Genomic DNA, 14,922 nt, shown 5'->3' on the forward strand with positions numbered 1-14,922 from the left:
GAACATTTTATAGATGGTGAAACTTAAGCTGAGAAATCAAGTGACTTGACAAGTCAGTAATTTGGTATTTCCTTTCTCCTTTTGAACTCCATCATGGAAGTCTAAATCTTTTTTCTTTGGGTATGGGAAAAGTCTGTTTGTCTTGCTTCATTTTAAACATTTATTTTGTTTATAAAAACAAGGTTAACCACATACCTTTGCTTTTTTGTGGGGTTACAACTGGAAGGAGGCAATTGAGAGGGAGTGTCCTAGTAGATGAGGAAGAGAGAGATCTAGTTCAACTTGTTTACCACCCTACCCCACCACTGTTACTCCATTGATTCCTGTACTCTCTAATGTTTTTAATAGGAGTGGGTGTTATATTTTGTCAAAAGCTTTTTCTGCATCTATTGAGATGATTATATGATTTGTTAACTTTGTTACTGATAGGATCTGTTATGCTGACAGTTTTCCTAATATTGAACCAGCCCTGCATTACTGATATAAATCCCACCTGGTCATACTATATTATCCTACTGATAAGTTGCTATAATCTCTTTGCTAATATTTTATTTTAAATTTTTGCATCTATATTCATTAGGGAAATTGGTCTATAATTTTCTCTCTGTTTTGGCTCTTCAAGGTTTAGTTATGAGGACCATATTTGTATCATAAAAAAGAATTTGGTAGGACTCCTTTGCCTGTTTTTCAAAAGAGTTTATATAGTATTGGAATTAAACGTTCTTTAAATGTTTGATAGAATTGACCTGTAAATCTATCTGATCCTGGAGATTTTTTTTTAGAGAGTTCACTGATGGCTTGTTCAGTGCTATTATTATCCACATTTTATACTTGACCTGAGCTTGAATCCCTGTTGTACCACTTACTATTTGTGTGACCTCAGAATAGGTCACTTAACTACTCTGGGCTTCAATTACTATTCCAGTAAAAGGCACTTGGGGGGGCAGGGCTGGAAGGAAGGAATGACACTCAAGAACTTCTAAGGTCTCTTCTGGCTCTAAATTTAGCTAATTATTAAATTTGGAATAAAAATGAGAACATAATCTATGATTCTACAACCCTAAGTAAAGTGAGGTTCTCATTAAATGAAGTTTTATAATAAGCAATGTAAAGATTAGGTTTTCTGATTTACAATAAGCTCTAAGGGAGGAATCATATTTGCTAGTTGTTGAACCTAGGAATGTCACATGAACACGGGCATGACTACAGATGGAAACTAAAACATTAATTGTGTTCTTTAGAACTCTTTACTTGAGCTGAATATTCACATGTGTTGAAGAAACAAGTCTTCATCAAGCTTGAATATCTTCTTTACAACTTCCACAGTTGTTTCATCCTCTTGTGGCTTTCTTGGACTACCAGGCTGGAGGAATTTCTGAATATTGGGGAGCTTGCTGACTCTAGCTTTGAACTCCTAAAATGAAAAAAAAATACACAAAACAACATGACATCACCTGTAAATAAAGCAATTAACCTTGTACATTGGAGGAGGGCCCCAAGGTTGCTCTTGCCAAGACCCTTTGGAAACTATTTCATCCTGGGGGAAAGCTGTGGCAAGCATTTTCACCCTGTGGGCAGTGACATTTGAAAGTCCTGAGGAACTCCCTGTTCTGCAAATGTGTAAAAGGCCCACTTTTCAGTTATATAATATAATGTATGAAAAAACAGCCTTTTCTTTCCAAAATGTATATCCGACATAGGTTTTTTTTCCTTTAATTAGTTTGTATAAGCTTATTAAAAGCCATATTGGAAATAAAAACTTGAGGTAGTTGATGGAGCACCAATTAGCCTCCATACTCAGGAAGACTTGGGTTCATGTCCTGCCTCTAACACATATTGGTTCTGTGACTCAAACCAAGTCACTTAACCTCCTATTACTCTCAGACAGTCTTCTGTGACTTTAAGCTACAGAGTTAGTGTCAATTTTCATTGACAGGTTGAGTTTGCCCAACAGGATTTTCCTGCACCAATGAATGTTGGCCTCAGACCACCCCTGCAGACAATAAAACAGCTACACAGGAAATCAAAAAGGAAAGCTTTAGCACAATGTGATAGATTGTAAGCCCTGGGAGAGCAAAGATCGTGACATTCATCTTTTATTTCCCTACCTCTATTCCCAGAGACTAGCACACTATTTTATGCATAATAGGTACTAACTATTGATTTATTAGTGAATAAATTGATGAATTTATCCAATTTAGGGCCTTGTTGTAGCATGGCTTCCATTAAAATCCTCCTCTGTTTGCTCAAAGTGGTGTGGAGGAGACCAATAATTCTCAAAAGCTATACTAGTCAAATGAAAGTTTTAGGTGGTCCCACCAAGCTGGAAAGACTTTGAGCTTTGGGCCTGGCCCTGGGCTGTTTGCCCATCATCTGAAAACATATTTAGACAAATTCATTAAGACTCTTTAGCAGAAGGGTGCTCAACAACTGATGACTGTTTTGGGCCACAGCAGCTCAGGAAGACCATCTATGAAGGAAGCTTTGGGAGATAAATAGAGTTAGGGTCAGTAGAGAAAGGACCTACACAAGGGAAAACTCAGATCTTTTAAGTCAGGTAATTAGCAAGCATGTATTAATCATTCATTGTGTTCTAGGCACTACACTAAACTCTGGAGATAAAAAGAAAAAACAAAAACCATCCCTGCCTTCATGGAGTTTATATCTAAAGGGCAAGACAACATGTTAAGCAATGGTATGTATTTTTGATGGAATTACCTGAAGCTTAGGGAATGCAGATAGAATGTCAGACTTGAGTTCTTCAACCATTAGGATGACTTCAAGCAGCTGGACATCTGCCCAGCTCAACTGGTTGCCAACAAGGTAATTTTTCCCATGGTCTTTTAATGCCTGTAGGACCAGTGACAAGGAGAGAAGGGAAAGAAAGTATGGCAATGTAGGGTACATTACTTGTATTCTAATGGAAAGAGCCACAATACACAGAAGAAAACATAGGGCAGAAGGAGATAGAGAGCAATTTTATTTCTACCTTGTTAGGTATTGAGGAAACAAGCATTTATTAAACACCTTCTGCGTACTGGGCTCTGTGCTAAGTGGTGAGCATATAAAGAAAAGCAAAAAAAAGGTCTCTCTCTCAAGGATGTCAGTCTAATGGAGGAGACAACATGTAAACAACTACATACAAACAAGCTATAGACATGCTAATTGCAGAGTTATCTCAGAAGGAAGACTAAAATTAAGGAGAACTGGAAAAAGTCAGGAGGCAGAGATGAGTGTGGAGAGAGTTTCAGGCATGGGAGGCAGCCAGTGAAAATTCCCAGGAGTCTGTTCAGAATAGCAAGGAGGCCAGGGTCTCTGAATCTCAGAGTAACTGGTGTGGAAGTGGGGGAGAAGCAAAGTATAAGAAGATAGGAAAGGTTAGGAAAGGGAATTAAAAGCCAAATGGAGGATTTTATATTTGATCCTAGAAGTAATAAGGAGCTATAGGAGTTTTTGAATAGGAGAGGGACATGGTTACACTAACACTTAAGGAAGGTTATTTTTACAGCTGAGTGAAAGATGAACTGGAATGGAGGTGATGTGGTCTAAAGGTTAGGGGTCCTGGCACCCCAAAATCATGATACCCGGGCCCTGCCCGAAAGAATTCAACCCACGCCTTCTTGCAGCCAGAAACAACGTTTATTGAAGATTCGCCATATTAGCTAGACTCTTAAGGAGTCTGAGCATCTATGGGCTATTGGCTAGATTGTAAAAATCTGAGCATCTTAATGGAGACAAGATGGACCTTATATACAGAAAGATCATGGGAGAGTGGCCAAGTAGTCCATGAGGTAATAGAATTCCCAAGACTGGGAAATAGAGCCTAGGTGGGACCAAGGGTGGGAAGTGGCCTGGGGCCATCGGGAGGCAAGGCAATGGAGGGGAGATTGGGTGTAGCCACAATGAAAGACCAGTTGATGGGGTTATAGCCTCGAGGAACTCCAGAGATTTGGTCCAGGGTTTTTCCTTTCTGGGGCTCAGATTCCCACCCCATCAGGGACAGAGTTTTTCTTTTCTGGAGCTCTGATTCCAACCCCATCAGAGGCAGGTAGACCAAGCAAGTGGCTATTGTAGTCCAGGTATGAGGTACCTTATGAAAGTTTACAGTTTCTTATATAATCTTTCTATATCCAAATTTTTGATGATTGAGTTTAAAATAAAAAAGTATAGCCTGGTACACTCTCTCTAGTAAGCAAAATAATTCTTTTCCAACCAGCAGAACTTTATTCCTCACTATGGATTACTCCAAATGAGAAAGAGAGAGAGACACTGTAACACAAAAGAAAATTTTTAAAAAAAAAAGGATTTGGGCCATGAGTTAGGAAACCTGGATTCCTTTTCTGACTTTGGTACTTATAAGCTTTCCTGAGAAGACTCTTAGGCCTGGAGCTCCCCTGTTGTGGGGTGGAAGGTCTAAACCTTTGACCAGGGGTGGGGAACCTTTTCATGTTGGAAGGCCACATTAATATTTAGCTGTAATCAAACAAGGCCACATTCGAGAAACTTTAATTAGATATACTTTTAAAATGTACATTATTTTGTAAAAATCTAACTATGTACTTAATAATTTCAAAAAATGAAAACTATTTGTTAATTTTTAAAGTTAACTAACCTTTTAATGACTTTGTCATATCTGCTTTTTGTTGGAAAGCATTTGAATATTTGGTTGCAGCACAAAGGTCCACAGTTTCATCCATACTCTGGATGGGTATCAGTCATTTGTGACCCTAAGGGCATCTTGATTTGGGTTAGGTAAGAGTGTAGATTCTAAGCAATAAGTGGCTGAAAAGCAAGAAAGCATTTTTCAGGCATGTGGCCAAAGGCATGAGTATTCTCCTGCATTTTCCATATTTCAATTGGATCTTTGTTAAACCAAAGAATGACTTTAAAATGTCATCTACATTTTAAATTAATTCCATCTGCAGTTCTTTAGGTGCCCTGGTGACATCAACTAGGTGAGGCTAAAATGCTAATTTTGGTATGATTTCACGATTGACCAAGTCAGTGAACCTTTCATTGTATTCTCCAATTAACAAGTCTATAACAGCTGCCTATTCTTCCAATGATTTGCATATATCATCCTGCTCATCAATGACCTTTGCTAACTGGGGAAAATGTTCATCTGAAATTTCCTTTTGAAAAAGATACCTTTTTTGAAATGCTTGGATTTTTTTGCCACACATCATATATAGACTTAGTTTTAACTTGCAAAGAAATATTCAAGTCATTTTGATTTGACATGATATCACACAAAAATGCAGTATTCCTATAGAAATCTTCCATAAATAATTCACATTGCTGATTCTCTTGCAGAGATAAAAATTTGGCTAACACCTGTACCTGCTATAATCAACACACTTTAGAATGATATGGCAAACCCACGCTGAATACCTCATGGGTCAACTTCTGGCATGTTACGAAACTGATGATGCCATGTTGCATTTGCATGAATATAGTCAACAGCACTTAGAACTTGTTGCAAAGTGTCACTTAAAATTGTAGCTTTAGCACAGAGATTTTGCTGGATCCAAGATACAATAAAAAAAAGAAGGCATCTGGATCTGTTAATTCTTTTTTTTTAATCTGTGCAATAACCCCTTCATGGTTTCCAGTCATGGAAGGTACACCATCTATACATACCCTCTCTAAATTTACCAAATTCAGTCCAACTTCACAACACTTATCTTGAAAATTGTTGAAGATATCTATTCCCCACATCCTGTTCACAAGAGTGCCCAAAGAGAGTAACTCCTTGTGGCAAAGAAAATCTTCTGTTATCACCTGAATAAGTATAAAACCTGTGCCCAGTCAGTAGTATCAGTTGATTCATCCAAAGCGATTGAATAATATATATTTTCTTTTTGAAATATTACATTAAGTTGAAAGCTAATTCATGCTGTCAATCAGTCATGGTTCTCCTTGAAAGAGGCAGTTGTTTGTACTTTTGTTGGGGGGGGGGTATGTCTAACCATCCTACAACTTCAACAATGAATTCTTTCACAATTTCTACATCACTGAGTGGCTTCCTGTTTTTCCCAAGTATATAAGCTACTTTATAAGTTGCTTCAGTGGAACTATTTCTAGGTCTTATTGCTGCTTGAAAGAATTACTTTGCATTTGCTTTTCATCTTTAATTTCTGCAATACAACCTTTCATGCCTCTCCCTCTAAAATATTTGTGGTCCTTATGAGTAATATAATTCTGATGAACACTGAATTTTGTTAATGTTGATACAGCAGTATCACAAAACAAGCAAATCATCTTATCTTTAGCAGAAACAAGATGGTATCACAATTCCCAATCCTCATTTTAAAAAATCTGTTTTCTTCCTTCACTGTTCTCTTGGTCTTCTTTGACATAACAGACTGTTAAGCAGACAGATTTTGAGCTGTGCCACTATTCACGAATTCTACTTCAAATAGAAACACAGTGCACTGTGATCAAGAGCTGCTAACAGACTGGCATACTCAACCTCCATAAACTCTCACCGATCAGCCTTGTGCAATAGTGGTGGCACTCAGCAGGAGGAGGTTAGAACTAAATCATGAGCGTAGCAGCCGTCAAATTTAGTCCTTATGGTTTACTAATGTTGTAATTGTGCCAGTCAATCTGGGAGTATTATTTTACTGAAAGTTATTTTATTCTTTGGTATTTAAAATATGTTCATTTAAAAAAACATGAAAGATGGACAAAAATGTATGAATAAAAATAAAAGGATATGTTCCCTAAAATTAGGATTCAGTCAAAAGGTTGCACTTAAAGACCTAGAAGGCCACACTTTGCCTTAAGACTGCAGGTTCCCCATCCCTGCTTTGACTGTAATATCTTTTTCCAGCTTGATTAGACATTTCAGTTTGTCTCACAAACCTCTGCCTGTTATATTTTCAGACTATTTAAGCAGGGTGGTTGGGAGGATCAAATGAGATAATATTTGTAAAGTCCTTAGTACAGTGCCTGGCACATAGTAAGTATCATACAAACATTAGCTATTATTATTACTAGAACGTAAAATCCTCAGTGAGTTTCTCATGGCATCACTTCACACCAAATGGCTAAAGTCTTAAATGTTAAGTCTTGGCTTAAATTCTGTTTTAAAATATATTCAACAAAGCAATAATGCAAATGCAAACATTTGGGATTTTTTTATGGGGTAATGAAAACCAAGAAACACACACACAAGTGATAACATACAATAAGAGAGGCAATAGCAATGAATTCAGGGCCACATTCAAGACAATAACTGTGTAATCAACACAAAACTCTAAGCAGTATTATTTAACGGCAGACAGTACCCTTGCAGGCAATAAGCCACAGGCGGTCAGGTTGCACAATATATTTGGAATCCTACGGGAGATACCAAGTTAGCCAGAAAAGGGAATCTCCGTGGAGGAAAAAAACAATAAATCCTATAATGGAGGGGAGATATTTCAACCAAAAGGAAATATCCTTAAGCTTAAAGAAAGTCACAAAATTGGAAAATAAAATTTACAAATCCCAAGGACAAGTTAAAGTCTCTTCTAGCTATGGCAATCAATGAAACACATGACATATCCACCAGGGGTGGGGAACTGGCAGCCTCGAGGTCACATGTGGCTCTCTAGGACCTCAAGTGTGGCCCTCTGACTGAGTTCAAACTTCACAGAACAAATCCCCTTAATATAAGGATTTGTTGGGCCAGCTAGGTGGTGCTCATTTAGGGATAGTGGATAGAGCTCCGGCCTTGGAGTCAGGAGGACCTGATTTCAAATCCAGCCTCAGACACCTGACACTCACTAGCAGTAGGACTCTGGGCAAATCACTTAAGCCCAAATGCCTCACCAATAAATTAAATAAAAAAATAAAATAAAAGGATTTGTTCTGTAAAACTTAGACTCAGTCAAAAGGCCATACTTGAGGACCTAGAGAGCCACATGTGGCCTTGAGGCCTCAGGTTCCCCACCCCCTATACTCAGGTTACAGCAGAAATAAGATTCCCTTTTTTTGTCATTATCCTTTTCCCATATTAGGAGCCCATGGGATCACCTGTTGACTACATTCTCAGGTTGTGATGACAATCTGCCTTCAAGAGTTGTAGGTTATTGAGACAATGTTGTTTCTAAAATTTTCTTAACACAGCAACTTTTTTTTAACACCAAGGACCAAAACATCAAGTATTTTTAAATATATTTTCTCTATGATGGAGTCTATGAATTATCTGTCACCACAAACTGAAACTGACAGACACATGGATAAATTTCTTCTCCACTGTGACAGAGGTCTAGGCAATTTGTGTAACAACATAACAATTTGCGTAACAAGTCTAGTACAACAGATTTTTCTGTTTCAGACATTATTCAACAAATAAACACACATTCATTAAATACTTCCTACATTCATAGCACCTAGGTGGCACAGTAGTTAGATTGCCAGGCCTAGAATGAGGAAGACTCATCTTCCAGAATTCAAATCCGACCTCAGACATTTACTAGCTGTGTGACCCAGGGCAAGTCATTTAAGCCTGTTTGACTCAGTTTCCTCATTGGTAAAATGAGCTCAAGAAGGAAATGACAAAACCACTCCAGTATCTCTGCCAAGAAAATCCCAAATGAGGTCATGAAGAGTGAGACACAAATGAAATCTACTGAACATGAACAACAATGCATAGCATTGGGTAAGGTGATAGGGATAAAAAGGCAAAAAATGATCTAATCTCTGTCATCAGGGAGCTTGTACTATACCAGGCAGAGGAGACTATAATATACATAGACAAATGTAACGCACAGTATACATGCTGAAAGCACTTTGAGGAGTTGTGCAAAATATGTACTTCATTGCCACTCAGAATTATATATAGGATTAAGTTGTACAAGGAACCTGGGGATCACCTAGTCCAACCCCTTTCTTTTTCAGGTGAAAAAAAGGAGCCCACTGAGGTTAAAGTGATTTGCCCAAGGTATACTAGTAGAAAATGGCAAAGCTAGAATTGGAACCAAGATTTCAGATCCCAAATCTAGTGTTATATTTTGTTCCCTCCCACATTCCAGTCAAACTAGGATCTGTAAACTCAGAGTCTAGTAACTAGACTATGATGTCTAGAGATGTCTTATGAAGTAAATTCTCAACTTGTAATCAGAAAGATCTTGATTCTCCTTCTAGTTTTGCCACTTACTGTGTGACCTTGGGCAAGTCACTGCACTTCTCTGAGACTCCATTTCATCATCCATATAATGGGAATATTTGCATTGCTCACGAACAGTGCTGTTGTGAGGATCAAGTAAAATACTGCTTGTAAACTATTTGATAATCATAAAGCATTTGATAAATGTAAGATGCTGTTATTAGAGGATTTAAAGCTTTTCCCAATCTGACTGCAGCCTACCTTTCTAGCCTTCATTTTACATTACTCCCATTCACACAGTCTAAAGTCCAGACAAACTGGCCTTCTTTCTATTCCTCATACAAGGCATCCCATGTCCTTACTACATACGTTTGCACAGTTTGGCCCCCAAGACCAGAATGCACTCACTTTTTACCACAACCTTCAATAAATTCCTGAGTTTCCTTAAAAGCTCATCTCAAAAACCGCCTCCCACATGATGACCTTCCTGACCTCCCCCAATTACCTTCCTGATAGCCCCCCAATTAGTAATATGTTCCCCCCAAATTACGTTGTACTTATTTGTGTGTGCATACATATACCCAGACACACAGAAACACTTTTAGGTATAAGAATGTAAGCTCCTTGAGGGCAGGGTCTGTTTCATTTTGCCTTTGTGTCCTCAGTGCTGAGCACAGTCCCTGGTATGCCATTGGCTCTTTAATAAATGCTTGTGGAGAGGTTGATTCTATTAGGTCTTCTGATGTAATTAATGTGTGTATTAAATGATTTAGTAAGTCTTCATCCTAAAAGGACTAGATCGTACCAACTTTGTATATAGGTTCAGAAAAATCCATTTTTATGGAAAGAATTCATGGAGCTTTGCCACCAACCCTTCCTTCATTTATCTGTCTAAAAAAGTGCATAAGAACTCAAACAGATCAGTGCCAGGACTAACCATATAATTTTTCAACGTTGAAAACAAATATCAAATACCCTTCATTGCGTCCCCTAATGTTGAATTGTAGGTGGCTGCCTATCTTATTTTCCAGTAGTTCCAGCTCTTTATGAATTTACAGGATCACAGATTATGAGCTAGAAGTGACCTTAGGGGTCATTAAGTCCAGTTTCCTTATTTTACAATGAAGAAACTGAGACCCAGATAAGACAAGTGACTTGCCCAGGGTCACACAACTGGTAAGTGTCTGAGGTAGGATTTGAACCAAGGTCTGTCTTCCTGACACCAAATCCGGCACTTTATCCACTATAGGTTGCTGCCTTACTTTGTAAAGCTTAGGAAACTGAGATCCAGGGTTAGAAAGTGATGTGCCCACATTTCCACAAGTAGTAAGTGACAGAGGCAGGATCTGAATTCAGATCATGTGTCTACAGAGCCAGTGGTCTTTCTTCCATACCATGGGGCCTCCAATGCTCCTGCATTGTCACGTATTTGCTCAGAATGAATAGAGAAGGGGCTTGTAATGTCAGATTATGTAGAGGCAGATCACACACTGCCGCATTGTTCCGTACCTTCTCATACACTGGGAAGAATCTTTGAGTGGCCCTCTCCAGGATATAGTTGAGAATCTTTTGTTTTTCTTCAGGCAAAGAAAATGGGAAGAACATAATCATGTCATTCAGGTCCCTCATCCCTTCCACATACATGTCAATACTGGAAAAGAAAAGTGGCACAAATAAAAATATGAGAACTAGGGGAAATGACTGAAAAAGTATTTAATAATAACTGACAGAAAAGGCTTTAAAATTTGAAAAGCACTTTACCCACATGATTTCATTTGAGCCTCTCAACACTGTAAACTAGGTCCTACAGGTATTATTATCCCCATTTTAGAGCTGAGAAAACAGGTTCGAGAATGACTTGCTTGGGGTCACACAGCTAGTATGTGTCAGGCACAAAGTTTTAATCTGGTCTTCCTGTTATTGTTGTTCAGTCATTTCAGTCAGGTCTGACTCTTTGTGACTGCATTTGGGGTTTTCTTGGGACAGGTACTAGAGTGGGTTTGCCATTTTCTTCCCCAGTTTATTTTACAAATGAAGAAACTGAGGCAAACAGGGTTAAGTGACTTGTCTAGGGTAACAGCTAGTAAGTGTCTGAGGTCAGATTTGAACTCAGGAAGATGAGTCTTCCTGCCTTCAGGGCCAGCACTCTAACCTCTGTGCCACCTAGCCACCCTGATTCCAGGTCTAAAATACATCCTATATATGTCACTTACCATCTGTGTGACTTTGACTAAGTCACTTGAACTTTCTGTGCCTCGGTTCCCTCATCTATAAAAGGAAGTGTTCAGACTAGAAGACTCCTAAGGTCTCTTTCTGCTCTAAATCTCTGATCCTGTCATCTATTCTTTCACACTTCACTTTATTCCTCCCTAAAAGGCAGGTAGCTCAGGGTCTCACTGCCTAAAATCAAAGTTGTTAGAGTTTTTTCTTGAAAAGAAAGCTTATTCTCCAGGAATGTTCAGCAATATAGACCTCAAAAGATGTAAATTTCAGCACTTAATTAATGTAGAGAACATAATTAATGCTCAAGAAATACGCATTATTGGAATAAGCCAGGAAATGGTCAACTGGGGAAAGAAAGGCTAAAATTAACTCTATTAATTGAGTGACAATAATGAAGCGGCCTTGAAAGAAGGGACAGTTCCTATAGGGGAAGAGGTTCAAGGTGGCCCCTACAACACTACTTTGTCACTCAGAACAATGCTTCCAATTCACTCTACTCAATATGTATTAAGTCCCTTTTATGTATATATAATAAGCATTTACTGATCACCCACTACATTCTAGGTATAATGCTAGGATGATAAAGAAAAAAAGAAACAGTCCTTGGATTCAATATCCTATTGTGGGAAATAAGATGTGAGCATATAGGTAAATATAAAGTTTATATAAAATAAATACAAAATAATTGGAGAGGGAATGGGAAATGAGGGAAGTCAAAAAAGGTCTCTTATAGGAAGTGACCCTTGAGCTGAGGTTTAAAGGCATCTCAGAATTCTAAGAGGCAGAGGGAAAGAGGGAGTGCATTCCAGACATGGGGACCAGGGTGCTTTTGCAAAGGCAGAGACTGGAGCCTTAATACTGTGTTTGAAGCAGTAAGAAGGCAAATTAGGCCAGAAGGTAGAGTGTGCAAAGGTGAGTAATGTGTGAGAAACCTAGAAAGACATAGCCTGGAGCTTAATTCTAGTTTTCAATGGCTATGAATGTAAAACAGAAAAGTTTGTATTTTATCCAGAGTTAGGGAACCAGTGGAGACTTTTGAGCAGGTCCAATTACCTTTGTCTTGTAGTATTTGTAGAACTTGGTCATCTTTTGGAGACTTTAGTACTCATCCTTCCTTCTAATTTGTATATCTTGTTTGTTGATTTATCTGCTTGTGCTTTAGGGTTTTAAATTTCATCTCCTTGAAATCATCAGTAGTTTTAGACTTTTTTCCCTTTGAGCCCTATTACTTCTTGAAACTCTCCCTTTTTTGTAAGTATATTCCCAGGGCTATACTGCAAATCTGCCTCAATCTCTTCTCATGTTGAAGGGTATACTTTTCCCAGGCTAGAGCCTGGGTCCCTGGCCTATATAACTTCTGGGTTAGACTTATCTATTTCAGTTGTGTTTCACTCCCCTTTCCTTTAAACCTGGCACAAGCAAACACTTGGCCCCTTAACCTAGTTCCTTCATGGTTCTTTCTTCCTCTAATTGGACTGCATCAGCTTCTACCACTTTTTTGGTGTTGGGTTGGGTTGAGTAGGTATTCTACACAGCCTCTGTAGTAATGAGGTTCCTTCAGGACTGCCCCAGGCAGAAGGAAGCCTGATTCCCTTCCCCAACCCACTTCCTCTTCACATAGCTAGGCAGAATCAATGCCTACTGCTTGCAGCAATGGCAGCTGGAGGTGGTATGTGTGCTCAGAGTGTCTGTACCAGGAGAAGAGTCCTTGTGCAGGTCCAGGGCACAAGCCCATGGATGGCTTTGTATGCTCTATGGAGCATGATGGCTTATAGTTCAGAGGGGTGCTTAGAGAATGTTTTAAGGATTAGTGTTGCCTGGTGTTCATTCATGAGGCTGTTACCTTGCTGGGAATCTCATGGTTTTTTTCCTGTAGATTCAACTGTATTACTCTACCTCTGGCACGTAGTCACTCTTTTGAGAGGGGGTTTGAGAGTTAGTGGGGACCAGAGAAAATGATTGATTTGGCATCTTGTTGGTCACCATACTGATGTTTTTTATTCTTTTTTAAAATATGGTCATACCTGTGCTCTAAAAATATAGGATTCCAGATTTAGAACTAGAGGGACCTCAAAAGCCACTTAGTATACTCCTCATTTTACAGATGAGAAAACTGAGATTCAGGGATGTTCAATGATTTGTCTAGGGTCATGCAAATAGTAAGCCTCAGATGTGAGTTTTGAACTTAAGTCATATGATCATTGACAGAGAGTTGGAAGGGACCTCAAAAGCTAATGAGTCCAACCACTTCGTTTTACAGATAAAGATACTAAGGACCAGAGTAACCAAAAATGGTCACACAAATAGTATGCATCAGAAGTGAGATTAGAACTTAAGTCATAGAGCAGCTAGGTGTCTCATTGGATAGAGTGCCATGCCTGGAGTCAGGAAGACCTGAGTTTAAATTCAGCATCAGATACTTAAAAGCTGTGTTACCCTGGGCAAGTCACTTAACTCTGTTTGCCTCAGTTTCCTCAACTGTAAAATAAGCTAGAGAAGGAAATGGCAAACTACTCTAGTATCTTTGCCAAGGAAACCTCAAATGGGGTCACAAAAAGCTGGGTACAATTGAAATGACTGAACAACAACAATACAGGATCATAAATGTAGATTTAGAAGGCACCTCAAAAGCCAATTAGTCCAATCTCCCCCCATTTTACAGGTAAGGAAACATCGAACCAGAATAATTAAAAAAGGTCATACATGTATCAGAGGTGAGATTTGAACTCAGATCTTCCAACTCAAGATACAATGTTCTTTCTTCGGCAGCTATGTGAAGTGTGTATAAGGTCCTGTGGTAGGTCTAAGGATATAAAGACATAAATGAAACAGTTCCTCCCCTTAAGGAGCCTAACATCTCCTTGGGGGATATATAAGGATAACTTGATGAAGGAGAGAGAAGTACTTACTAAGGAAATCATGGAACACTTCCCACAGGAGGTGGCCTATGAACTGAGCCTTGAAGGAAGTTGGGAGTCTTAAGAGGTAGAAGTGAGGAAGAAATACATTCTGGGCATATGGTTTCTGATTTTTTTTCAGTCTCAGGACCCCTTTGTTGGGACAAAAGGTGTTTTATCAATTCACCTTTGCCAACACCAATAATCCTTCTCCAGAGTGAATGGGAAGAAACATGTTACTTTTGATGAGTCCAAATGGAACTATAAAAGAACACTGGCTCAGATTTTGAAAACCTAGATGAACTAGATGATTGCTGAGATATAGTTTGGATCTAAAATTCTAGGATTCTCTGAAAACATGGGTTCTAATCCCAGTGTTGGCACAAAATAGCCCAATGACTTTGGGACCTTTTCTCCTCCCTGGGCTTTAGTGATCTCATACAATAGGAATCATAATTCTGTCTACCTTATACAATGAATATCAGGATAAAATGAAATATTGTCTATGAACATACTTTCAAAAGTATCAAGTGTTATTATGACATACCAATGAAAGATGTCACATGTGAGGTATTAATTCATCATTATAGTATAGACTTTAAGACTCATCATGGAGAAGTAAAGAGCAGGGATCCTTAGACTTTTATGCTTCATAGGCTACTTTGGGACTCTTTCTGGTTAAGCCTATGGACCCTTTCTCAGAAT

The 14,922-nt window shown here is 38.6% G+C and overlaps 1 protein-coding gene across 2 annotated transcripts in view; it reads right to left on the reverse strand.

The window, feature by feature from the left end:
• Window positions 1-1,228: 1,228 nt before the first annotated feature.
• LOC114036492 (glutathione S-transferase-like) overlaps window positions 1,229-14,922 on the reverse strand; it is a 55,398-nt gene continuing 41,704 nt past the window's right edge. For both annotated transcript variants that reach the window (XM_027852984.1, XM_027852983.1), the window contains 3 exons: window positions 10,607-10,748; window positions 2,719-2,850; window positions 1,229-1,414 (listed from right to left, as the gene is read on the reverse strand). In XM_027852984.1, the coding sequence (XP_027708785.1) occupies window positions 1,265-1,414; window positions 2,719-2,850; window positions 10,607-10,748 (424 nt within the window). In that variant the 3' untranslated portion in view covers window positions 1,229-1,264. The remainder of the gene's footprint in view (window positions 1,415-2,718; window positions 2,851-10,606; window positions 10,749-14,922) is intronic.

The sequence above is a fragment of the Vombatus ursinus genome, unplaced genomic scaffold, assembly GCF_900497805.2.
Source record: "Vombatus ursinus unplaced genomic scaffold, bare-nosed wombat genome assembly UNPS02009835.1, whole genome shotgun sequence".
NCBI classification, from domain to species: domain Eukaryota; kingdom Metazoa; phylum Chordata; class Mammalia; order Diprotodontia; family Vombatidae; genus Vombatus; species Vombatus ursinus.